The sequence below is a fragment of the Thalassophryne amazonica genome, unplaced genomic scaffold (genome assembly GCF_902500255.1).
Source record: "Thalassophryne amazonica unplaced genomic scaffold, fThaAma1.1, whole genome shotgun sequence".
NCBI classification, from domain to species: domain Eukaryota; kingdom Metazoa; phylum Chordata; class Actinopteri; order Batrachoidiformes; family Batrachoididae; genus Thalassophryne; species Thalassophryne amazonica.
The window spans coordinates 9543-35414 of record NW_022986497.1 but is presented as its reverse complement, the minus strand read 5'-3'; the positions used below and the strand labels follow the sequence as shown (position 1 = coordinate 35414).

At 40.4% G+C, this 25872-nt stretch overlaps 1 protein-coding gene across 1 annotated transcript; it reads left to right on the top strand.

Moving 5' to 3' along the window:
* The first annotated feature begins 376 nt into the window (after window positions 1-376).
* LOC117506252 (protein NLRC5-like) lies at window positions 377-19637 on the top strand. Its single transcript, XM_034165750.1, has 18 exons — window positions 377-507; window positions 586-672; window positions 844-903; window positions 5490-5522; window positions 6178-6261; window positions 6434-6517; window positions 6725-6799; window positions 8128-8211; window positions 8315-8398; window positions 9253-9351; window positions 9510-9593; window positions 11848-11931; window positions 12701-12784; window positions 12902-12985; window positions 14063-14140; window positions 14307-14390; window positions 17962-18045; window positions 18915-19637. Coding segments are annotated over exons 2-18 (1269 nt in total). The 5' UTR covers window positions 377-507; window positions 586-670; the 3' UTR covers window positions 18997-19637.
* The last annotated feature ends 6235 nt before the right edge of the window (window positions 19638-25872 follow it).

Here is a 25872-nt window from a genome sequence, read left to right as displayed (position 1 = left end):
CGCTGGCTGGCTAGATGGATGGATGGATGGCTGGGTGGGTGGGTGACTAGATGGATGGATGGATGGCAGGCTGGCTGGCTGGATGGATGGATGGATGGATGGCTGGGTGGGTGACTAGATGGATGGATGGATGGATGGCTCGCTGGCTGGCTAGATGGATGGATGGATGGCTGGGTGGGTGACTAGATGGATGGATGGATGGCTGGCTGGGTGGGTGACTAGATGGATGGATGGCTGGCTGGATGGGTGGCTAGATGGATGGCAGGCTGACTGGGTGACTAGATGGATGGATGACTGGATGGATGGATGGATGGATAGATGAATGGATGGATGGATGGGTGGACAGACAGACAGAAGGACGTTCTGTCGTGTTGTGGGTGCACCAGGGCCTGCTCCCAGGTGTGACCAAATCTAATATCTGCTGTACAGGTTGAGAAACAATTTTCTTCATTCAGAGTGGATCAAAGACTTTGTGAACCATTTGAACTGCAGTCGTTGTTTTATCAGGTGAGGACGAATCCTGTAAATGCACAGAGTACGTTTTTCGCACAGCCTCTCCTTGACTTTTACGGTCTTTCTCATTAGTATTGAGGAACACTGGATCACATCAGAAGCAGCTGTTAATTTGTTGAGTTGCTGTCTGGAGCTCAGCAGGAACATACACGCCATCATGTGAGTTATAAAAACATCCATGAAAATGCAAACACACCTGAAATGACATAACCACCTGCAGCTGAATATAAAAGAAAACCACACACTCACATTCTAACGCCCACATTAAGTATATCCATGTTTTAAGGTGTTACATTCCCAAATTTAGTCTCAGCCGTGTTCCCGTTGCAGGGTGGAGAAAAACACACTCCAGCTATCTTTGGTGAAACCCACTGAAATGAGTTCAGACAGGTACAATTACATATTTGAATGGATAATCTTGTCATAAATTGTAAACTATTGTAGACTGTTGTAATTGTAAAGTTCCATAGTTCATGGGTCAAGAAGGTTTTCTGTCCCATTTAAGACGGCAAAACAACACTTACAATCCAACCTCTGTGTACTATGGCCAACAAAAGTGTATGGTGGCCATCCCACGGTGGAAGCTGTAGCAAGGCAGGTGTTAATGAAGAATTACACAGGGATCAAAATTTAAAAATGACCGAATGTTATGGAGTTATATAGGGGGAAAAAACCAGCAAAGATGGTGACAAAGGTGATTTCAGTTTGTACATTGATCAAAAAGTTAAATTTGCTCCAGTTTTGTTTAAAAACGTGATACAAATTATTAGTTGAGTTAATAGGGTTTAAAAAGGAATAGTATGGACCATTTGTTATGCTTATTTATCAAATTGTGACGTGACATACAGTAGTGTTCAGAATAATAGTAGTGCTATGTGACTAAAACGATTAATCCAGGATTTGAGTATATTTCTTGTTACATGGGAAACAAGGTACCAGTAGATTCAGTAGATTCTCACAAATCCAGCAAGACCAAGCACTCATGATATGCACACTCTTAAGGCTATGAAATTGGGCTATTAGTAAAAAAAAAAAAGTAGAAAAGCGGTGTTCACAATAATAGTATTGTGGCCAGCACCTGTTGAACATGCTTTTCTCTTTGAAAGCCTGAGGAAAATGGGACGTTCAAGACATTGTTCAGAAGAACAGCGTAGTTTGATTAAAAAGTTGATTGGAGAGGGGAAAACTTATACGCAGGTGCAAAAAATTATAGGCTGTTCATCTACAATGATCTCCAATGCTTTAAAATGGACAAAAAAAAAAAAACCCAGAGACCTGTGGAAGAAAATGGAAAACAACCATCAAAATGGATAGAAGAATAACCAGAATGGCAAAGGCTCACCCATTGATCAGCTCCAGGATGATCAAAGACAGTCTGGAGTTACCTGTAAGTGCTGTGACAGTTAGAAGACGTCTGCGTGAAGCTAATTTATTTGCAAGAATCCCCCGCAAAGTCCCTCTGTTAAATAAAAGACATGTGCAGAAGAGGTTACAATTTGCCAAAGAACACATCAACTGGCCTAACGAGAAATGGAGGAATATTTTGTGGACTGATGAGAGTAAAATTGTTCTTTTTGGGTCCAAGGGCCGCAGACAGTTTGTGAGACGACCCCCAAACTCTGAATTCAAGCCACAGTTCACAGTGAAGACAGTGAAGCATGGTGGTGCAAGCATCATGATATGGGCATGTTTCTCCTACTATGGTGTTGGGGCCTATATATCGCATACCAGGTATCATGGATCAGTTTGGATATGTCAAAATACTTGAAGAGGTCATGTTGCCTTATGCTGAAGAGGACATGCCCTTGAAATGGGTGTTTCAACGAGACAATGACCCCAATCACACTAGTAAACGAGCAAATCTTGGTTCCAAACCAACAAAATTAATGTTTTGGAGTGGCCTGCCCAATCCCTGGACCTAAATCCAATTGAGAACTTGTGGGGTGACATCAAAAAAGCTGTTTCTGAAGCAAAACCAAGAAATGTGAATGAATTGTGGAATGTTGTTAAAGAATCTTGGAGTGGAATAACGGCTGAAAGGTGGCACAAGTTGGTTGACTCCATGCCTCGTAGATGTGAAGAAATCATGAAAAACTGTGGTTATACAACTAAATACTAGTTTAGTGATTCACAGGATTGCTAAAAAAGCAGTTTGAACATAATAGTTTTGAGTTTGTAGCGTCAACAGCAGATGCTACTATTATTGTGAACACCCCCTTTTCTACTTTTGTTTTTTACTAATAGCCCAATTTCATAGCCTTAAGAGTGTGCATATCATGAATGCTTGGTGTTGTTGGATTTGTGAGAATCTACTGAATCTACTGGTACCTTGTTTCCCATGTAACAATAAGAAATATACTCAAAACCTGGATTAATATTTTTAGGCACATAGCTGTTGTGAAAGTGTAAGAGCACGGACCCACAACAGGGGGCGCAAATGAACGGACAATGGATAAGGCCAAATACAACACTTTACTGTTGTGAAATTGCACAACAACAACAACAGATTACAATACGAACTCCAATATACACAGTGTTATGTGGGCAGGCTCGAAGATAGGAGACGTCAGTCCAAGTCGAACCGGAACCACACGATTTCCACCGCCACCGAACCCCGGGAATACTGGAGCCGCCAAGTCCCGAACTCCCAGGTGGCCACTGCCTACGCGTGTCGGACCTGGTACTGCTGGCGAGGAGCAAACACAGTTAGAAGTGGGTGCGTGTGCACCCAGCAACACGTATGGTGGGAAATCCACCTCCACCTCTCGTCGAAAAAAGAAACAGAATATCCAACACACACAAGCAATAGATATTCCTGTCAGAACACAGTCAGCTGAGATCGTTACCTCTTCGTAGAGCGATATCTCGGCAATGAGGTGGAGATGCCGTCTTGCTGATATACCCCTGAAGATCAGATGATTGATGACAGCTGTCGTCGGTGATAAGTGACAGCTGTCACCCCGGCTACTCCTGTGAGGCGGCAGCGCCCTCTGGTGCCTGGAGCCCGCACTCCAGGCAGGGCTCCCTCTGGTGGTGGTGGGCCAGCAGTACCTCCTCTTCAGCGGCCCACACAACAATAGCACTACTATTATTCTGAACACTACTGTATGTGTCATAGAATCCAGTGGATGTTGACCTTGTTTGACCTTTACTTTGAAAACCAAACATTCAACACAGTCAACACTATTCTATTTATTAATCCTATTAGTTCAGCCAGTAATTTCAATCATGTTTTACCCAAGTTGGAGCAACTTTCTGGCAGCATGGTGGATTACTGCTTAGCACTGTTTGCTCACAGCAAGAAGGTTGTGGGTTCAATTCCCACCTGGAGCCTTTCTGTGTGGAGTTTGCATGTTCTCTCCGGGTGCTTCAGCTTCCTTCCACATCCAAAAACATGCAGGTTAGGTGAGTTAGAAACTTTAAATTGCCCGTAGGTGTTAATGTGTTTGTTTGTCTATATGTGGCCCTACAACAGACCGGTGTCCTGTCCAGGGTGTACCATGCCTTATGACTGCTGGGATAGACTTCAGCCCTCCCTATGACCCTTAACTGGAGTAAGCAGGTGTTGAACATGGATGGAGCAACATCGCCTTTTAACCCCAGTACAAACTGAAATTGCAGTCTGGTCTCATGTAGTTTTTTTATTTATTTATTTATTTTTTGCGATATCATCATGAAATGTATTACATTTTCGGGATGCGGTCACCCGTCGCTGACTAATTTGAACCCTAACCATAACTCCAAATGCGCCCACACCCCATCACCATGTCACCCCAAATTTCACAATACCATCACAAACTCTTTGTTTTTAATCTCATAATTCCATAACATTCAGTTATAGATGGTCCAAACTATACACTTTGTGAATCCTAGTGATCAGACAAATAATGTGGTATACTTTTCAATATGATTAGAGCATTTTTAAATTTTAGCCCCTGTATGATTCTTCCTTCACCCTCACCTGGCTACAACTACCACCCTGAGATGGCCACCATACATTTTTGTGTTGGCCGTGGTACACTGATGCTGGATTGTAAGTGTTGTTTTTCCATCTTTAGTGTCATGGTCTGTCCCTTGTCCGGACCTATGTTATGGTTTGTCCTGTCTGTGTCCACTTTCCCGCCCATTCATCTGCTGTCTGGTCCCGGTCTTTGATTATCTGTTTGTTATACTTTGAGTTCCATCTTTGTTTTGTTGTTCTCTTTTCTGGACTTACCTTTGTTTTCCTCTTTGATTCTTTGTTTATTTCGTGTTGGTATTTTAGAATGCCTTTGGTTTTGCTTATCTTTGTTTTGAGTGTTTTATTTTGATCACTGTTTGTTTTGGGTGGTGTTATTATCACAGATTACTCTTGCCTCTGCACTTGTCTGTCACGCCCCATCTGCCACTGATCCTCTTGTCTCCTGTCTTCCCTCGTCTTCGTCTCGTCTGACCGCACCCTCTTCCTGAACATTCTCCGCACCTGTTGTGTATTTAATCCTCATGCTCTGTGTTTGTCTCTGCCAGTTTGTTGTGCTTTTTGCCTTGTGCTCTGCCTTCATTCCAGCCTTTGTATTATTATGGCCACCATAGTTTCATCATTGTTTTTCTGCCTAGCCGTGTTTGACCCCACTTTTTTTGGACCTTGCTTTCATCTCAGCCTTTGAACTTTGTCTCTCTGTGTTTTTGAAATTTGCTCATTTCTTTGGATCACACCACCATTCTGAGAACACTGTGACTTGAAATGAATGGTCTTATTTTTTCTGAAACTATGTTCTTTTGAGGACTAATGTAATTAGATTCTTTAACATGTGTTGTTTTTGGCTGTTTCATATATTTCTGTTATAAATGTCCCTTTTTAAGCCTTGTATTATTTAATTTTAAAGCAGTTACCAATGATTGCTTGAACATTGCTATAAAAATGTATTGTTGCTGCTGTTGTTGTTCTTGTTAATATTTAACATCAGTTATTTTGCTTTTGCTGTTTATGTTTTTAGTTGTGATCCTTCAGTGGCAACAGAGAAAATTGGGTAATTTTAATTTAATTATAGACACACACACACACACACACACACATATATATATATATATATATATATATATATATATATATATATATATATAGTATGTAATATGTATGTATAATATAAACTTACACTTCTACTTTTTGATATCAGATCATAAAACACTCAGACTCAACTTTATTGTCATTCTAACCACGTAACATGATAGAATGAAACACAGTTTCACAGGTCTCAGCTCATATTTAGATAAAATTTCATGCAACAAAACTAAGGTAAACATCAACGTAAATAAACAATATAATAATAATAATAATAAAATAATATAAAGCCTGTATACAATCTTGCAAAATGTACAATAGCAGCAACGACGTATGGTGATCAGTGCAGCAATGATCAAGAAAGTTCAGAGTGACTGTATGTGTGTGCAAATAAAAAATTATTTATTGTAAATTTATTCTAAATTAATTTATTGTATTCTGTTGTAAGTTTTATTTCCAAAATTCAGTAGATACATACTTTAAAAATCTCTGAGACCAAGACAATTTTGGAAATTAGAACTAAAATACTTGATTTATTGGTTTATATTGCAAAAAAACAAACAAAAAAACAAGCAGTAAAACATTTAGTTTATAACATGTTTTTATCTCCTTCTCTCCTCCAGCTTTGTGGATTGCGATGTCCCAAAATACCTTCTATCAGAGATGAGTGACATCATCCAGGGCTGTTTTTCACTGACGGAACTCATGTTTGTGTTTTTTTTTTTTTTTAAAGATAAAATAAGCTGAGTAGCAGTAATGATTCCAAACTGCTACTGTATTTTATTCAGAATCATGAGTGTGTGGATTTAAATCATTTACTGTGGTTGTGAATTAAAACAAAAAAGAGAATAATTTAAAATCATTGTGCTTCTTTTCCAGTTTTTCTCACAACCATCTGGACGTTGAAGGAGCGGATTTCTTTTCTTCTGTTTTGAATTTATTGCCCAAACTCACCACTCTCAGGTTAGACTTTTTAAAATTGCTGTCTGTTTTGTTGCAACAATTCATTATTTTTATTGTAATGCAGAGTAACTCAATATGCAGAGTTGTAATAACTTATCAATCTGTTTTAAGAATTCCAGTGTTACATATCGCTAAGCGTTTATTTATAGAATTGTTAACAAGTGGCGTGAGTGTGTTAAATCTGCCTAGAACAGAGTCTTCTTCTAGTCTTTCAGGTCTAATGATTAGTGAAGGAGCCACTCAGAATGTAGTCAGAACATTTCCACGTCTGCAGCACCTCAGGTAAACGGTGAATTTAACATTCAGCACATACTGACTGTTTGAATGTTCTTTATTGTTATAGAAGGTTTTTTTTTAATGAAGCCATAGGAAGCCTCTCAGAATAAAAGTCAGAACCTGTTCGTACTGTGTACGATTATATCCAGTTGTAAAATAAGTTTGTGAAATTTTCCCAGAAATTAACAGGGTGAGCTCAAGTTTAATGGAGTCAGTCAGTCACTCAATGAGACAGTGAGCGGGTGGGTCAGTCAGTCAGTGAGACAGTTAATCTGACAGTGTGTGCAGTCAGTGGGTCTGTCAGTCAATGACCCCATCTCACACAGTGAGACACTGAGTAAGTGGGCCAGTTGTTGTGTCAGTCAGTCAGTGCGACAGTGAGAGTCAGTCAGTGAGTGAACCAGTCAGTGGTTCAGTGAGACAGTGAGAGTCAGTGAGTGAGTCAGTCAGTGGTTCAGTGAGAGTCAGTCAGTGAGTCAGTCAGTGGTTCAGTGAGACAGTGAGAGTCAGTGAGTGAATCACTCAGTAAGTGAGTGAGTCAGTCAGTGGTTCAGTGAGACAATGAGAGTCAGTTAGTGAGTGAGTGAGTCAGTGAATCAGTCAGTGGTTCAGTGAAACAGTGAGAGTCAGTGAGAGAGTGAGTCAGTCAGTCAGTGGTTCAGTGAAACAGTGAGAGTCAGTGAGTGAGTCAGTCAGTCAGTCAGTGGTTCAGTGAGACAGTGCAGCCCAGTCTCATGCTTTTTTGTGCTCTCATGATGAAAGGAGTCACATTTTCATGATGCGTTTTTTTATTTTACTATTTCTAACCCTACCCCTTTCCCCAACCATAACCCCCACAGACCCCCCCCCCCCCTCGCATCACCCCACATTTCATGATACCATTACAAAATGAATTTGAGCTTCTGCCATGAAAGTCACATTTTTGCGACAGTATGACAAACTAATAGAATACTTTTCGTGATCCCATCACAAAATGGTGTGAGACTGGGTTGGGCAGTGAGTGAGTGAATCAGTCAGTCAGAGAGTGACTGAGTCAGTCAGTAAAACATTCAGTCAATGAGTCAATAAGTCAGTGGATCAGTCATTAAGTCATTCAATCGATAGGCCAGTGTGTCGGTCAGTCAGTGAGTGAGTTGATCAGTCAGTCAGCAAGTCATGCCGTCAGTGGGTTAGTGAGTCAGTAAACCAGTCAGTCAGCGGGTGATTGAGTGAGTCAGCCAGTGAGTCTGAAAAATTTCCCTGAGTACCTACTATGTTTTTATGTCTGAAATTTGGAATTTTTGAAGCCTTGTTGGTAATTGTGGGGTTTGGGGTTGATGTTGTGTCTTCTGTAGTTTGTCCAGCTGTGAGTGGACAGAGGCTGTAGGGCTGAAGCTCATCAAAGAGCTGGAACAGTGTGTCTGTCTGCAGGGACTTTGGTAACAGACACACACACCGTCTTCATCTGAAAACATACAATAATATCTTCATGACAGTCATAGCCAGTTGTCCATGTCTGTGTTGATGTATGTCCTCTTCTAGCCTGGCGTCTGTGCGTCTGAGTCAAGACACCATGGAGTGTTTTAGCCGGACACTAAGAAACATCAAATCTTTACGCAGATTCAGGTGAGACGTTGTAACATCATAACATCCAACATCTGTTCAACAGCAGCTCTTACAGCCAGAACAGTTAAGTAATTAGTTAACAAACACAAGAACAGTCATCAGCTTTGCCCTTTTTTTTCTATGTCAACAACATTTTATTTAGTCTTAAAGTAAATAAATATGAAATTGGTCACTGGATCCTTGATCTCTGGACATAAACTCTACATCTCTGGACATAAATAAACTCTACATGGTGGATCCTTGATCTGTGGGCATTTTGATCGATTGCAGCTTATTGGTTCTATTACAACGTTTGGAAAGAGGTATCATTTGATTTAAACGGCGATTCGCTTTGAAGTTATTAATTCCGAACGGACTCTATCTTTCGAACTTGACTCAGCGGCGCAGCGTTTGGAGCAACAGAAGACTATTCTTGTTTCTTTCTCGCAACAAGACAGTAGTCATAGCTAGTCACTTTAATCTGCACAAAAGTGACTCATGATTGACATATTTTAATGGCTTTGAGAGGGGATAAGAAGCGGAGTTGCCGCTTTTGAAGAGGAGAGAAGCATGGATCCCATGAGGCAATGGATTGAAGCACTGCTTCATTGGTTCAAGCTTCAAAGCAAATGATTCGTCGACTGCTAAATTAGTTGTTGACAGTTTCAATAGTTGACGTAGTTGTGACTTGTCGACTAGTTGTGGCAGCCCTAGTTCGGACCACGGCTGACCACGCCTCTTTTCCTTCCAACTGTGTCGGATTATGGCAATATTTGCTGTGTCGGAATGGTTCCTCCACATTCTTGCTATGTGTGACGGGGCTTTAGTTTGCTTCCATGAAGAGTTTGACTGCTGATGTGAATTTTATCTTCCAGGTTAAATCATGTTACCTTAGCAACGGGATCAGGTGAAGCAGTTTGTGCCCAAGAACTCCTGCCTGCTTTGGAAGAACTCACACTGTTGGAACAGTTAGAGTGAGTTTATCCACAAAAAAACATACTCTAGAAGGCACTTTGTAGAGTGCATACCTGTGCCTCGGCCTGTTTAGTTTGTTAATTCAACATATTAATAAAACCTATTCACATTATTTCAGTGACATCACTCCATTTCGTCTTCTGTCTCCTGGTTTCAGATTGGACGGCTGGAGGATTTCGGATGTGGGGTTAAAACAGCTGATCCGACTCCTGCCTGGGTGGACAAACCTCAAGAAGATCAGGTAGGAAGCAGGATACACTAGTCACCCTCAGGAAGCCACTGCCGAGAGGTCAGTTAACAACATCAATTAACACCTTTCTTATTAATAAAGAGACAATTTGGCTCCACCTTTGAGGTCAGTATCAGGTCAAGTTCAGGATTAAACTGTACCTTGAGGTCAGGCTTTTTCCTTTAAACCATTTTATCAACAAAGAACATGTTCTGATTTCACTTATTTAAAAAATATTGAGAGTCCTGCAAATAAATTCAACCTGACAAGAATCATATTTGTTCTAATTACAGATGATATGTTTTATATTGGATACAGAGGACACCAGTTTTATTTATTTAATTGTTTGTTTGTTTTCATTAATATTTTACCAGTGTGTTGTTTTATTCTATGTTGTCATGTTTTTAGTTTGTCCTACTTTTATACTTTTAGGTTTTAGGGATCGGTGTTAATTCATTTATTTTATTGTACAATTTTTTTTAATATACAGTAGTGTTCGGAATAATAGTAGTCCTATGTGACTAAAAAGATTAATCCAGGTTTTGAGTATATTTCTTATTGTTACATGGGAAACAAGGTAGCAGTAGATTCAGTAGATCCTCAGAAATCCAACAAGACCAAGCATTCATGATATGCACACTCTTAAGGCTATGAAATTGGGCTATTAGTAAAAAAAATTAAAAAGTAGAAAAGGGGGTGTTCACAATAATAGTAGCATCTGCTGTTGACGCTACAAACTCAAAACTATTATGTTCAAACTGCATTTTCAGCAATCCTGTGATTTACTAAATGAGTATTTAGTTGTATAACCACAGTTTTTCATGATTTCTTCACATCTGCGAGGCATTAATTTTGTTGGTTTGGAACCAAGATTTTGCATATTTACTTGTGTGCTTGGGGTCATTGGCTCGTTGAAACACCCATTTCAAGGGCATGTCCTCTTCAGCATAAGGTAACATGACCTCTTCAAGTATTTTGACATATCCAAACTGATCCATGATACCTGGTATGCGATATATAGGCCCAACACCATAGTAGGAGAAACATGCCCATATCATGATGCTTGCACCACCATGCTTCACTGTCTTCACTGTGAACTGTGGCTTGAATTCAGAGTTTGGGGGTCATCTCACAAACTGTCTGCAGCCCTTGGACCCAAAAAGAACAATTTTACTCTCATCAGTCCACAAAATATTCCTCCATTTCTCTTTAGGCCAGTTGATGTGTTCTTTGGCAAATTGTAACCTCTTCTGCACATGTCTTTTATTTAACAGAGGGACTTTGCGGGGGATTCTTGCAAATAAATTAGCTTCACACAGGCGTCTTCTAACTGTCACAGCACTTACAGGTAACTCCAGACTGTCTTTGATCATCCTGGAGCTGATCAATGGGTGAGCCTTTGCCATTCTGGTTATTCTTCTATCCATTTTGATGGTTGTTTTCCGTTTTCTTCCATGCGTCTGTTTTTTTTTTTTGTCCATTTTAAAGCATTGGAGATCATTGTAGATGAACAGCCTATAATTTTTTGCACCTGCGTATATGTTTTCCCCTCTCCAATCAACTTTTTAATCAAACTACGCTGTTCTTCTGAACAATGTCTTGAACGTCCCATTTTCCTCAGGCTTTCAAAGAGAAAAGCATGTTCAACAGGTGCAGGCTTCATCCTCAAATAGGGGACACCTGATTCACACCTGTTTGTTCCACAAAACTGACGAAATCACTAACTGAATGCCACACTGCTATTATTGTGAACACCCCCTTTTCTATTTTTTTTTTTTTTTTACTAATAGCCCAATTTCATAGCCTTAAGAGTGTGCATATCATGAATGCTTGGTCTTGTTGGATTTGTGAGAATCTACTGAATCTACTGGTACCTTGTTTCTGTAACAATAAGAAATATACTCAAAATCTGGATTAATCTTTTAGTCACATAGCACTACTATTATTCTGAACATTACTGAAGATTTTATGGGCAGAGAGACCGGAGGCAAAATACATTTAATTGAATTTAATTTTATAGTTCAATGGTAATTTTAAATGCATATAATAATACTAAATAAACTTTTGCAGGAAATCCAAAACTAATACATACGGCTGCATAAGTGCACAGCTCTTTAAACAGTGTTAACAAGAGTCACCCTTTACTCTGATGTGTGTGTGTGTGTGTGTGTGTGTGTGTGTGTGTGTGTGTGTGTGTGTGTGTGTGTGTGTGTGTGTGTGTGTGTGTGTGTGTGTGTGTGTGTGTGTGTGTGTGTGTGTTTTGCAGTTTGTCAAAGAACCTGATCAGTGACCACTCGGGTGCGGAGCTGCTGGAGGCTTTGAGGAGCTGCGTCCTCCTGGAGGAGCTCCAGTAAGAGCACAATGACAAATTTCTTTCACAGTTTTTCCTTAAACACCTCATACAGTGTTATCGTGTAACACTGTATCAGTTTTTGTTTTTTTGTGAAATAATTTTGTTTCTGTGTGCAAAGTAAAATAATGTAATCTTCCAAAATAAAAGTAGAAATGGTGTGTTGAAAATTCCTTGCTTGGAAAAAAAATTTGAAGAAAATGTACAATTTCATGGGAGGGCTAATAATTCTGTTGTCATGTGTACACTGGACTGAATATTTAACATGCTTGCATTCTGCACTGTGCAACTGCAATATCTAGAAAAAAATTACTTGGATTGGGGTGGGGTGGGGGGGAGGAAACCTGACTGGGACATCTGGTGGTGGAGGTGTTAGAGATGAGGATGTTGAGGAAACTGCTCAGCATCCGGGACAGCACCTCCCATTCCCTGCATGCCACATTGACGTCCTGTCAGAGCACCTTCAGCCACAGACTGAGACCACCGAGGTGCACCACAGAACACCACAGGAGGTCTTTCCTACCTGTGGTAATCAGACTGTATAATCCTCTGCAGGATGAATATGTAATGAACAGAGTTTTTCAGAGTTTTCAGTTACTTAGAGTTGTTATGTGCAATATTGTCGAACATCCTGCACAAATGTCTTAAAAACCATTGTTTACTGTCACTGTGTCAGTAATCGGGCAAAATAATTTCCTTCGGGATAAATAAAGTTGATCTTATTCTTATTCTCTACTTTTCAAACAAATATTTACTTTTGTTTTTCCAGTCTGTCAGGTAACCGTCTTGGTAATCTTACTGCTGCCAGGATGGCGTTCGTCCTACCATTGCTGACATGCCTCACCGTGTTGGAGTAAGTTACAGACTTCTTGTTCTTACTGATACTCATTCGTACTTGTTGAAATGAGAATTTTCTAATTTGGGTTTCTTTGCATTTGTATGTTTTTTTTTTTGTTTTGTTTTTTTGCAGCATTTCACAAAATGAAATTAGAAATGAAGGTGCAGTGAGTTTGTCCAAAGCATTAAGCTCCATGAAGAACCTCACTGAGATTCAGTAAGATCCTTTAACACAAGTTCTTTGTGGCTTGTTTACCTCCACCAATGAAGTTGGAGGAAGTTATGTTTTCACCCCAGTTTGTTTGTTTAGAACACACACTTTTTCATATATCATTATGAAATTTTCTTTACTGAAGATTCATATCCTGATAGGCAAGAACTGATTGAATTTTCAAGGTCATAGGTTAAAGGACAAAGTGAGGAAAAATCTTGGAAAATTGGAAAAATCCCAATCTTTAACATTGAATGAATTTTCAAAAATTCATAACTCTGTCAACAAAGATCAAATTTCTTTCATATTTGAGAGCATTATGTAGCATGGTATCCTTTATCGACCAACAAGTTTGATCTGGATCGGATCCAGATTACAAATTTTGTGACCATTTAAATTTAACATTGAAACCCCAATTTAATGTATATTTTACATTACATCTTAATCAAACATGCCCCAATCACTCTCATATTTTAGTGAGGTAAGTGAGGTGCAGACTGACACTCCAGTTGGATCCAGTTGGATCTGGATCTGATCCAGATTGTGGATTTTGTGGACATTTGAGTTTAATACTGAAAAGCCCATTTGGTGTACATTTTTCATTATATCTCAATCAAAACTGCCTCAATCACTCTCATTTGTGACAATGAGGTGCAAACTGGCACTCTCAATGAATAAACAAAGTTTGATCCACATCTGATCCATATTGCGGATTTAGCAAATATTTGATTCTTTTTAACATTGAAAACCCCCTTTGATCTATATTTTGTATATATTTTATATACTTATATCTATTTTATATTTTAGCTTGTGAAAAGACACTTCTAACAGGATTTTGACCTTGAAAACTTTTTTCTAAGGTAAAAAAAAATAAACCTGTAGAATTGGAAACTAGTGTTGGCGGAGGTTTGTGCTCTGTGATCGCGGTGCTCTAGTTGGTTGATGTGGTTGGGTCTTTATTGTCCTGCTACCTGTATTTTTTGGCTGTAAGGTTAGAAAAGTAGGGGAACAAACACACATACACGTGTATCTCATATTACAGTCTGATATTAATGTCACGTGTTTGATGTCGGGGTGTTTCAGTCTGACAGCTGTTGGGACATCAGAGCTGTGTGCCGTCACCGCCAGTCTGGTCCACTCTCCCAGAATACAGGATGTGAGGTGAGATCAAATCTCAAATAATAACAGTGGGTTATTAATGGATTTCTTTTAAATACTCTAAATTGAAGCTGACTGTAGAACTTAATCACTGGCATTAATGTGTCATGTTGATGTTTTCTAAATGTTTCCTGATTTGTTGGATAACTGTCTGTCTGGTTCTGTCTAGTTTGGGATGGAACAGTTGTGGTGATGCTGTGGCACTGGAGCTGGCAAGAATTTTGCCTCTTTTTCAGCGGATGAGCAGTATAGAGTGAGTTTGTATAAACATTAAAAATAATGTCATGACCAAGACTCCAAACTCTGATCTGAGATTCACAGATTGTTAAAGTCCAACCAGTCTTATTTAGAGGTCTATACTGGTGTTGCCAACTGAACGGTACCCCCTAAAAATCGGTCCGCCCTGCCTTCACTGCACATGCGTCATTAGCTGCGGTTCACGGATTATCACCTCGTTTCTGCTTCAAGCTGCACTCCAGTCATCCTCTATCTCAGCAACAGATATCTGAAGCTATTTTACAACAATTTCCACATAAATTCAGCATTATTTCATCATAAAAGATGAAGGAAGCGATCAGAGCGCCATGGCTATACGAGCTGCTAGCTGATGCGTTCACGGCACGTCGGTCATTTCAAAGCGTCCCAGAGTATCGCCTCATTTTTGCTTAAAACGGCCTCGTTTATTCTGAAAACTGACTTTAGAATGATTCAAGAGGTTTTACCTTTATCATCTGATGGTTAATAATTACATTAATCCATTTGATCGCTTTGGGTGAAGAGACTCTGTCTTCGACGAGTGGCTGAGGCAGTGGCGGTCCTCGAGTGATTTACTCCCCGGGCGAAACCCCCTGCGTGCTTCCTCCCCCCCGCACACTAACGTGGCCACCACCTCCACCCCACCACCCCACCACCCATGAAGACACTAACTTCGTCCAGAACACCCACAATCCCACAAATTAACTCACAACAGCTATTTTCAAGAACAAATTTCCGGTTTTAATGACTACTGCAATAACAAACACAAAGAAATTGGCACAGTCTAATGTGTCATCATCCATGGACTTATCTGCAATGATCATCTCAAAAGTTTGCAGGAGGCCTCATAATTGTTTGCCACAGTGCTCACTATCCGTGATGTGAAATTCCATCAAGTAGGAGCATTTCTGGGCAACCTTGAGCAGCCTGCAGACTCAAGAAAAGACATCCTCTTTGTGGATTTTGACAAAAATGTGGCAAACCCAGAGAGTGATGCAAAAAATATTCTGCACTCAGATAAGCATTTAGCCCCCTGAGACAGAACCAGATTCAGTCTGTGTGCATAGCAATGCACAAACATTGCACTGGGGGCTATTGCTTTAACTTTGGCCTGCAAACCATTGAGAGCTGAAGCCATGACAGCAGCCATGGCTTCTTCGTACGGAAGACTATCAAATGGCTTCACCAAAATCCGGTCCACAACATTCAAATTGTCTGCCATTATGTGCAGCTTGCTACCTAGCTAGCTCGCTAGCTGGGACTGGCGCGAGGCTAGTGTGAAGTTTGTCCGCCTGTGAGCGCTTTGTGACGGTGGAGGAGCTCAGCAGCACCCGCTGCTCGGTAGGGACAGAAACTGCGATAGAAGTCAGTCTCCAAACAGCTACAAAAAAACACACCAGAAATAGGAGCTCGATTTGTCGCTAGTCGTTTTTAACAAAGAAAATGCCGCTAAGAGGATTAGGAAAGTCTCCGGTTCAACTCAGAACAGAATGAAAATTAAGAACGCTCCCACGGATGTTTACACCAAACGATCGCTGATTCGCTCATTTCGCTGTCAATCAAAAAGGGGCCAGCCAAGGCCAGCCCACTGACCCATAGACCCCAGACACGCTGAGCGTCCGATGGGCGGGACAAAGCCCAGCATTTATCCAATGACTCGTCTCGTTTCGCTGCAGTCTTTGCTTCGCTATTGAACTCTGTGAACGCTGCGGGAATGAGTGAGAGAGGAAAGCCACCATGGGACGGGGGGGGGGGGGGGGGTGCGCTCTGCCGTAACGTAACCACGAACCCCCCCGTCAGGACAACTCCCCCCCACCCCGTTTTTTTTTTTGTTTTTTTTACCGTTTTTTTTTCCCCACACGGTCGTGCCGCACCCCCCCAGCGATGCCGGCCCGCCTCCAGGACTGCCCCTGGGCTGAGGTTCCAAATGACGCATGCGCAGTGCAGGCAGGGCGGACAGTTCGGTCTGCGACACCGGATCATGGTATTATTGAGGCACCGGTCGTTTGGTATTTATCATCACAGCTGGATGTGGCGAGCACTTAGTCCGCTGTTTCGTACGACAGCATCAAGTGCTTTTAGACAGTTTGCGTTGCCTCACTGTGGCCCATTGTTGGGCGGTGATGCATGAATAAGAACACACCTTCAGTGAGTTTTTGAAACATATTTATGTTTTGCTTTCTTTCAAAGAAAGCACAAATGTTCATTCTGGTCCTCAAATACCATATTTTTAAACATTTTTTTTTTAATTAAAAGTTGAATCAATATTACTCTGCATATAATATAATTCTGCAGTAAGTAGAATTGATCAGCCATATAAAATGTTTCCTGAAATTAACTTGCATAAGTGGGATGTGAAACAATTTTATTTTTATTCTGAAGCATCTATGGCATATTTTGGGTCTATTTGGGGTCCGAGCTTCAAAATCAGGTTAGTTAGGGTCTTCTGGTTAGTAACCATATCAAACAAGCATGTAGGTTGTGAAATCAATTTGGGAGAGAGGAAAAGCAAAGAAAAGGAAATATGTGCAAAAGTAAATACTAATACAACAACATACATTAAGCAGGATAACTAAAGTATTAAGAAGATGGGTTATGCACTAACACATACACTATAATTGATGCATGCATTTAAATAATAAAATTAATATAAGGATATTAAGCACATAAATGTATTGATATCGTGACATGTACTGTGTATGAAAAGTCCAATAATACGTAACGTATCGTATCGTATTGCATCATATTGTGTTGTAACTTAACAGATCGTATCATATCATATCGTATTGTATCAAGTGTGACAAATGATGTAGAGCCCTAGACTTATTCATAAAAAATAATCTGTTGTTTGATGTAAAGGACACCTCACATAATCCTTTCTGCTGGATGATGCACTAAGTTTTAGTTTGTGGTAGATATTATGTTTCTCACACTTTTGTCTTGGGTCAAATTGCATATCCTCAGTCTTCCATATTGTACATGCAAATAAGTATTTATTTATTTCAAACTATAGTGTGTGAGATTTAGGAGTGTTTATGAGCGCACTTGGAAGATGATGTGCTTTCATGAGCTTATGATGAGCCCATGGGAGTGTCCCCCCCCCCCCCCCCCCCCACCATGAAGGCACCACCGTGTTGCTACAGTTGCCCAAAAGGCACATAACTTAGTCCATCTTCCATATTTCGCACTGCAGCTGGAAGTCTGGAAACAAGAAGAGGAATCAGTGGTTGCTCCCTTATACACTGTCTACTGGATGCTAGTGCAGGCTTGCAAGTTATAGAACCCTAATTTTTGCAAAATGCAGGCTCATGCATGTTGTTTATGACAAGAGAACATGAGGGTGCATGAAGCCTTACCACTAAAGAAGCAGAAACATTAAGGGAAACAAAATTTTAACTGGCAAGGGCATAATGCATTCTGCATCCTCACCACTTGATGGCACTAGATCATACACAGTGTAGCTTTAATTGTGTTTTCTTGAGGCTTTAAAAAAAGATTTCATTGATTTGGTTGTCCAAGACGTGCATTCACATAGTGACATAAAATGTATGTGTATTTATTACTATCAGTCTGGAGTCCAACAGTGTGAGTGTCATTGGAGCAGAAGCTCTGGTCCGAGCCCTGCGGTCCTGCCCCGCACTACACTTCATCAGGTAAACTTCCTTTGTTGTTACCACTAAAGGTTTGTCGTACACATTCATCTGTTTTTTTCCCATTGCCCTTTGGGTTTCAGTGTGTAATCATACTATAATGATATGCACGACTTTGATGCACACACTTGCACGCCCTGTGTCATGCAGGAGTAAACTCGTCTTTAACGGGTGCAGACTGAACGTGAGAGGGGCGTCGATGCGGGTAATTGCACAAAGAAGATTTTGAAACGTTCAAAAAATCTTTCACACAAAATGTCGTGCACCGTGGCGCGATCTACTTGCCAACACTACATGCAGCTCGTCAAGTCGAGTAAAGAAGTGAACAGTGCGAGTGATTGCGTCTGCGCACTGCATCAGAGCGCGGTTCGTCTGAATGATTATAACGACATGTTAAATCGGTCACAAACATACTTTTGCAGCTGCATTACAATCTAAACGTGACAAATAATTACCTTTTTAGACGGCTTCAAATGCTTTCTCCAGCTCGTTCGGCGTGCACGAGAACAGCTCTGGTTAGAGCGGTCCTCTGTGATTCAGGAAGCGATTAGAGCCATTTATAACAGACAACTCGCAGAGAAAATGATTAATCTGCTATGAAATAATTATTTTATATAAGCAGCGTCCAGCGTAGAGCGCGTGGCAGCTAGTGGAACAAAGCAAGGCATCCAGCTGGGAACACAGTGGGTGGGATTGTTACGACGACGTGCATGCATCAAAGTCGTGCAAGTGTCAGGGGGCCTTTAGGGTAAGTATTACTGATTATTGCAGTTGAATTAGTTGTACATCTTCTTATCAGTGTGCCTGATTTATATTACAAACAACATGCTATGTGTTTATTCCTAAAGTGTATCCTTCTTTTTACACTTCAGGCTGTGGCGGAATAAAATTTCTTTTGCCGAAGCCCAGAAACTCAGACTGAGGGACAGAAGGCTGAATTTCTCATCCACTTAATCTGATCCATTCTGTGGAATTAACTGTGGAATTTTTATGGAACATCCCAAATCATCACTACATGAAGATGTGAGTTAGAGCAACGGTGGGACAGTGCTCAGCGACCTCTGCACTAATCAACATTATTGAGTACCGACCTTGCTGGGGAAGCAACCTGGGATGGATTGGTGTCCCGTCCAGGGGGAGTGATAGACTCTCATCCCCATCACTCTGTGGGATAACCAGTGGTATAACACTTGAGAAGGAAGTCAGTCATGCAGGTAGAATTTGTAGAAAAATCAACTCAGAACTTTTTTTATAGGAAAATTGCAAGCTGTGTCAAGCATTTCATTGTTATTACTTGAATTTCTGTGGACATGCTATAATACAATTGTTGTCTGAATATGTCCTACCCTGCTTAGTCCAAACACATAGACCACAGTCCACCTGAAAAGGTGGGACTCTGGAAAATTACAAATGGACCATGGTACAATTCACTTTTGGTGAGTACTCAAACCAAACAAGTAGACCAAATATTATCCAACTAATCAAATCAAATCAATTTTATTTATATAGCGCCAAATCACAACAAACAGTTGCCCCAAGGCGCTTTATATTATAAGGCAAAAGCCACACAATAATTACAGAAAAATCCCAACGGTCAAAACGACCCCCTATGAGCAAGCACTTGGTGACAGTGGGAAGGAAAACTCCCTTTTAACAGGAAGAAACCTCCAGCAGAACCAGGCTCAGGGAGGGGCAGTCTTCTGCTGGGACTGGTTGGGGCTGAGGGGAGAGAACCAGGAAAAAGACATGCTGTGGAGGGGAGCAGAGATCAATCACTAATGATTAAAAGCAGTGTGGTGCATACAGAGCAAAAAGAGGTGAATAAAAAGAAACACTGGGTGCATCATGGGAAACCCCCCAGCAGTCTAAGTCTATAGCCGCATAACTAAGGGATGGTTCAGGGTCACCTGATCCAGCCCTAACTATAAGCTTTTTCAAAATGGAAAGTTTTAAGCTTAATCTTAAAAGTAGAGAGGGTGTCTGTCTCCCTAATCCGAATTGGGAGCTGGTTCCACAGGAGAGGAGCCTGAAAGCTGAAGGCTCTGCCTCCCATTCTACTCTTAAAAACCCTAGGAACTACAAGTAAGCCTGCAGTCTGAGAGCGAAGCGCTCTATTGGGGTGATATGGTACTATGAGGTCCCTAAGATAAGATGGGACCTGATTATTCAATCCTTATAAGTAAGAAAAAGAATTTTAAATTCTATTGTAGAATTAACAGGAAGCCAATGAAGAGAAGCCAATATGGGTGAAATATGCTCTCTCCTTCTACTTGCTGTCAGCACTCTAGCTGCAGTATTTTGAATTAACTGAAGGCTTTTCAGGGAACTTTTAGGACAACCTGATAATAATGAATTACAGTAGTCCAGCCTAGAAGAAATAAATGCATGAATTAGCTTTTCAGCATCACTCTGAGACAAGACCTTTCTAATTTTAGAGATATTGCGCAAATGCAAAAAAGCAGTCCTACATATTTGCTTATTATGTGCATTGAAGGACATATCCTGATCAAAAATGACTCCAAGATTTCTCACAATATTACTAGAGGTCAGGGTAATGCCATCCAGAGTAAGGCTCTGGTTAGACACCATGTTTCTAAGATTTGTGGGGCCAAGTACAATAACTTCAGTTTTATCTGAATTTAAAAGCAAGAAATTAGAGGTCATCCATGTCTTTATGTCTGTAAGACATTCCTGCAGTTTAGCTAATTGGTGTGTGTCCTCTGGCTTCATGGATAGATAAAGCTGGGTATCATCTGCGTAACAATGAAAATTTAAGCAATGCTTTCTAATAACACTGCCTAAGGGAAGCCTGTATAAAGTGAATAAAATCGGTCCTAGCACAGAACCTTGTTGACTCCATATTTAACCTTAGTCTGTGAAGAAGATTCCCCATTTACATGAACAAATTGTAATCTATTAGATAAATATGATTCAAACCACTGCAGCGCAGTGCCTTTAATACTTATGGCATGCTCTAATCTCTGTAATAAAATTTTATGGGCAACAGTATCAAAAGCTGCACTGAGGTCTAACAGGACAAGCACAGAGATGAGTCCACTATCTGAGGCCATAAGAAGATCATTTGTAACCTTCACTAATGCTGTTTCTGTACTATGATGAATTCTGAAACCTGACTGAAACCCTTCAAATAGACCATTCCTCTGCAGATGATCAGTTAGCTGTTTTACAACTACCCTTTCTGTTGTGAAAGTGTAGTGACACGGACCCACAACGGGGGGCGCAAATGAACGGTCAATAGATGAGCCAAAAAAGTAACAATTTAATGTTGTGAAGGTGCACAACGAATATACAGACAATCTCAGAATTTGATAACAGTCAATCCACAAAGGTGACGTGTGGGCAGGCTCGAGGATAGAAAACGTCTGTCCTGAGAAGAGCCGGAACCACACGATTTCCGCCGCCACCGAACCTGGTGAATACTGGAGCCGCCAAGTCCCGAATTCCCAGGTGATCACCGTCCCCGACTGTCGGATCTGGTACTGCTGGCGAAGAGCAAAGACAGTCAAGTGTGGGTGTGTGTACACCCCATAACAACGGTGGGAATTCCACCTCCACCTCTAACACACACTCGTGCAGCGTCTGTTTAACCACTTATCTGACGGGACGTAGGACGAAACAGTCGCGACCCACGCCGGTCCTCTGGTTGACAGCTGCAACACAATAGCTCTTGGAATTACTTAATGCTGGCAGAGAAAGTTACCTCCACAGAAGTACGATATCTCGGCGATGAGGTGGAGATGACGTCTGGGTTTTATGGAGTGAGATGATGAAGAATGAGTGACAGCTGTCAGGAAATAATGAGTGACAGCTGGCAGCGCCCTCTCGTGCCTGAAGCCCGCACATCAGGCAGGGCGCCCTCTGGTGGCGGGCCAGCAGTACCTCCTCTTCAGGCGGCCCACACAACACTTTCAAGAATTTTTGAGAGAAAAGGAAGGTTGGAGATTGGCCTATAATTAGCTAAGATAGCTGGGTCAAGTGATGGCTTTTTAAGTAATGGTTTAATTACTGTCACCTTAAAAGCCTGTGGTACATAACCAACTAATAAAGATAGATTGATTATATTTAAGATCGAAGCATTAACTAATGGTAGGGCTTCCTTGAGCAGCCTGGTAGGAATGGGGTCTAATAGACATGTTGATGGTTTGGAGGAAGTAAATAATGAAAATAACTCAGACAGAACAATTGGAGAGAAAGAGTCTAGCCAAATACCAGCATTACTGAAGGCAGCCGAACATAAAGATATGTCTTTGGGATGGTTATGAATAATTTTTTCTCTAATAGTTAAAATTTTATTTGCAAAGAAAGTCATGAAGTCATTACTAGTTAAAGTTAAAGGAATACTTGGCTCAATAGAGCGCTGACTCTTTGTCAGCCTGGCGACAGTGCTCAAAAGAAACCTGGGGTTGTTCTTATTTTCTTCAATTAGTGATGAATAGTAAGATGTCCTAGCTTTACGGAGGGCTTTTTTATAGAGCAACAGACTCTTTTTCCAGGCTAAATGAAGATCTTTTAAATTAGTGAGACGCCATTTCCTCTCTAGCTTACGGGTTATCTGCTTTAAGATGCGAGTTTGTGGGTTATACCACGGAGTCAAGCATTTCTGATTTAAGGCTCTCTTTTTCAGAGGAGCTACAGCATCCAAAGTTGTGCTCAATGAGGATGTAACGCTATTGATGAGATCATTTATCTCATTCACAGAGTTTAGGTAGCTACTCTGCACTGTGTTGGTATATGGCATTGGAGAACATAACAAAGAAGGAATCATATCGTTAAACCTAGTTACAGCGCTTTCAGAAAGACTTCTACTATAATGAAACTTATTCCCCACTGCTGGGTAGTCCATTAAAGTAAATGTAAATGTTATTAAGAAATGATCAGACAACAGGGGGTTTTCAGGGAATACTGTTAAGTCTTCACTAACTAATGAAGGGTGTGAATATTTACATGAGCTGGAAGATGGAACATTCCATCTTTCAACAAATGACCTTGCGTGACACGAATGGAAATCATGTATTTGTTACATGTGACACCTAGAACCCAATCACTATAGGTATTTTGTTGGGCTGATATGGTGCCAATATTAAAGAATAAAATATATACAGCACCAATATAGCGGCCGATACATACATAAAAATGCTAATAATTTCTAACGTTCTGTTATCCAGCCCTTATGACATGCATATGTGATTAAGGCTTAATGTTTTGCACCTTAAACATCCTTACATCCATTTTCTACACCTGCTTACTCCAATTAAGGGTCACGGGGGGCTGAAGCCAGCAGCCTTAGTTACAACTTGGACAGGACGCCAGTCTGTCACAGGACTACATATATAGACAAACAAACACATTCACACCCGCACGCACACCTACAACCAATTTTAATGTTTCCGATTCACTTAACATGCATGTCTTTGGATGTGGGAGGAAACCGGAGCACCCGGAGGAAACCCACGCAAACATGGGGAGAACATGCAAACTCCACACAGAAAGGGCGGGAAGTGAACCCATGACCTTCTTGCTGTGAAGCATCAGTGCTAACCACAAAGCCACTGTGCCGCCAAATTTAAACATAAACTTTATTATAAATGACTATAAATATAACCAACAGCCAAGCAAAGTACCTCACGCTGTCATCATGCTACCTTCACTCGGATTGGCAGCCGACATGTTGCATTGCCCAATAGTTTCATAAAATAGGCTTGTCATCTGTTTTGACCCCACCTAGCTGGCAGCATAGCAATCACTTTCCTTTTGTCCCTGCACTCTGTTTGAAAATGAATGGCAGCTGGTCACTTTGCCTGTTTCTTGTAGCTAATGTGACCAAGGGGTGGTGGGGTCCCAACCATGCTTGACAGCATTGTAAACAAACAGTGTAAACACATCATTTCCACCAGCCAAAGTGTTTTCTGCTTTGTATATTCGGGAAGATAAAAAATTTCACATCAGTAAAAATAACAGCAATATCGATATGTTGGTGAAAGGCTCATTTTGGCTGATATTATTAGAAAAGTGATTTATCATTCAGGCTCTAATGACACCTAAATAAATCCATGTCATTTGATATTGTGAAAACACACTAATTTGCTGATTTAACTTCCTCCTATCATGCATGCATTTTTTTTCCATAAAGGTAGCAGCATTGTAAAAGCAGCAAAACATATGGAAGCAAGCTGCACGAAAAATTATGTAAATCATACAAGACTAGTTTTCTATATAATAGGACAAATAATGACATGGAACATACAATCCACCAATCAAATAAAAGCATCTATTGGGGCATCAAATACATACTAATACCCGTATGTGTTGCACATGTATCGTTTGTTTGTTGTTGTTGTTTTTTGCTGTGAGGAGACACTTGAGAGTAAGTGGGTACTGAATGTGATAAAGTCATGAGGTTCACTCGCGCACGTGTCATTTTTCACTAAACTGTTCACAATTATTAGAGGTCACATGAGTGAAAACACAACAATCCCTGAATTAAAAGCAAGAAACTTTTAGGTTGTGATGTCTGCCACTGAGCGTATTTATTTCTGTTTTTGTTATGCAAAGGAAATGTGACTTTTTCTTAAAGTTATTTAATTATTGAGTTTAAAGAGATTTTGAGCTGTACAATTTGTGCACTTTGATCTTTTCATTGTTGTTCTATTCACGATTCATTTGTTGTTCAGTTTTATTTTCACAAAGTAACTTGTGAATAAAAAATGTTCCTACTAAAAAATTGGTACTAAAATTGCTGTGTGTAATTTAAAATTTAACACTTCCATGTAAATGAAATAAAAGTAACCTTAAGTGTGAAGCGTTTGAATTTTCAGTGACATTCATTTTTTTTCAGCCTGTATTTCTAAATATTATACAGCTACAGTATTATGTTGCTTACATTCAACATTCATGACAAGGAAGCTGAAAGAACTTTTTATTTTTTAAGAATTTTTGTTGTATTTTTCCTGACATACTTTTGTTTTAGCGCTGTCATTCCCAAATGGAAGAATGTCGCTGCTCAGTTTGAAATCTGAAAAATCTTCTGGCCCACCCAAATATATATATATATATATATATATATATATATATATATATATATATATATATATATATATATATATATATATGTTTAGCCGCATGTTCTCCTTGAATTGCTGGCTGTCTGAGTGGTGTCCAAAAAATGAGGTGGGCTTCATAGATAATTGGCAAAGCTTCTGGGGAAAACCTGGTCTTGTTAGGAGAGACGGCATCCATCCCACTTTGGATGGAGCAGCTCTCATTTCTAGAAATCTGGCCAATTTTCTTAAATCCTCCAAACCGTGACTATCCAGGGTTGGGACCAGGAAGCAGAGTTGTAGTCTTACACACCTCTCTGCAGCTTCTCTCCCCCTGCCATCCCCTCATTACCCCATCCCCGTAGAGACGGTGCCTGCTCCCAGACTACCAATAACCAGCAAAAATCTATTTAATCATAAAAATTCAAAAAGAAAAAATAATATAGCACCTTCAACTGCACCACAGACTAAAACAGTTAAATGTGGTCTATTAAACATTAGGTCTCTCTCTTCTAAGTCCCTGTTGGTAAATGATATAATAATTGATCAACATATTGATTTATTCTGCCTAACAGAAACCTGGTTACAGCAGGATGAATATGTTAGTTTAAATGAGTCAACACCCCCGAGTCACACTAACTGTCAGAATGCTCGTAGCACGGGCCGGGGCGGAGGATTAGCAGCAATCTTCCATTCCAGCTTATTAATTAATCAAAAACCCAGACAGAGCTTTAATTCATTTGAAAGCTTGTCTCTTAGTCTTGTCCATCCA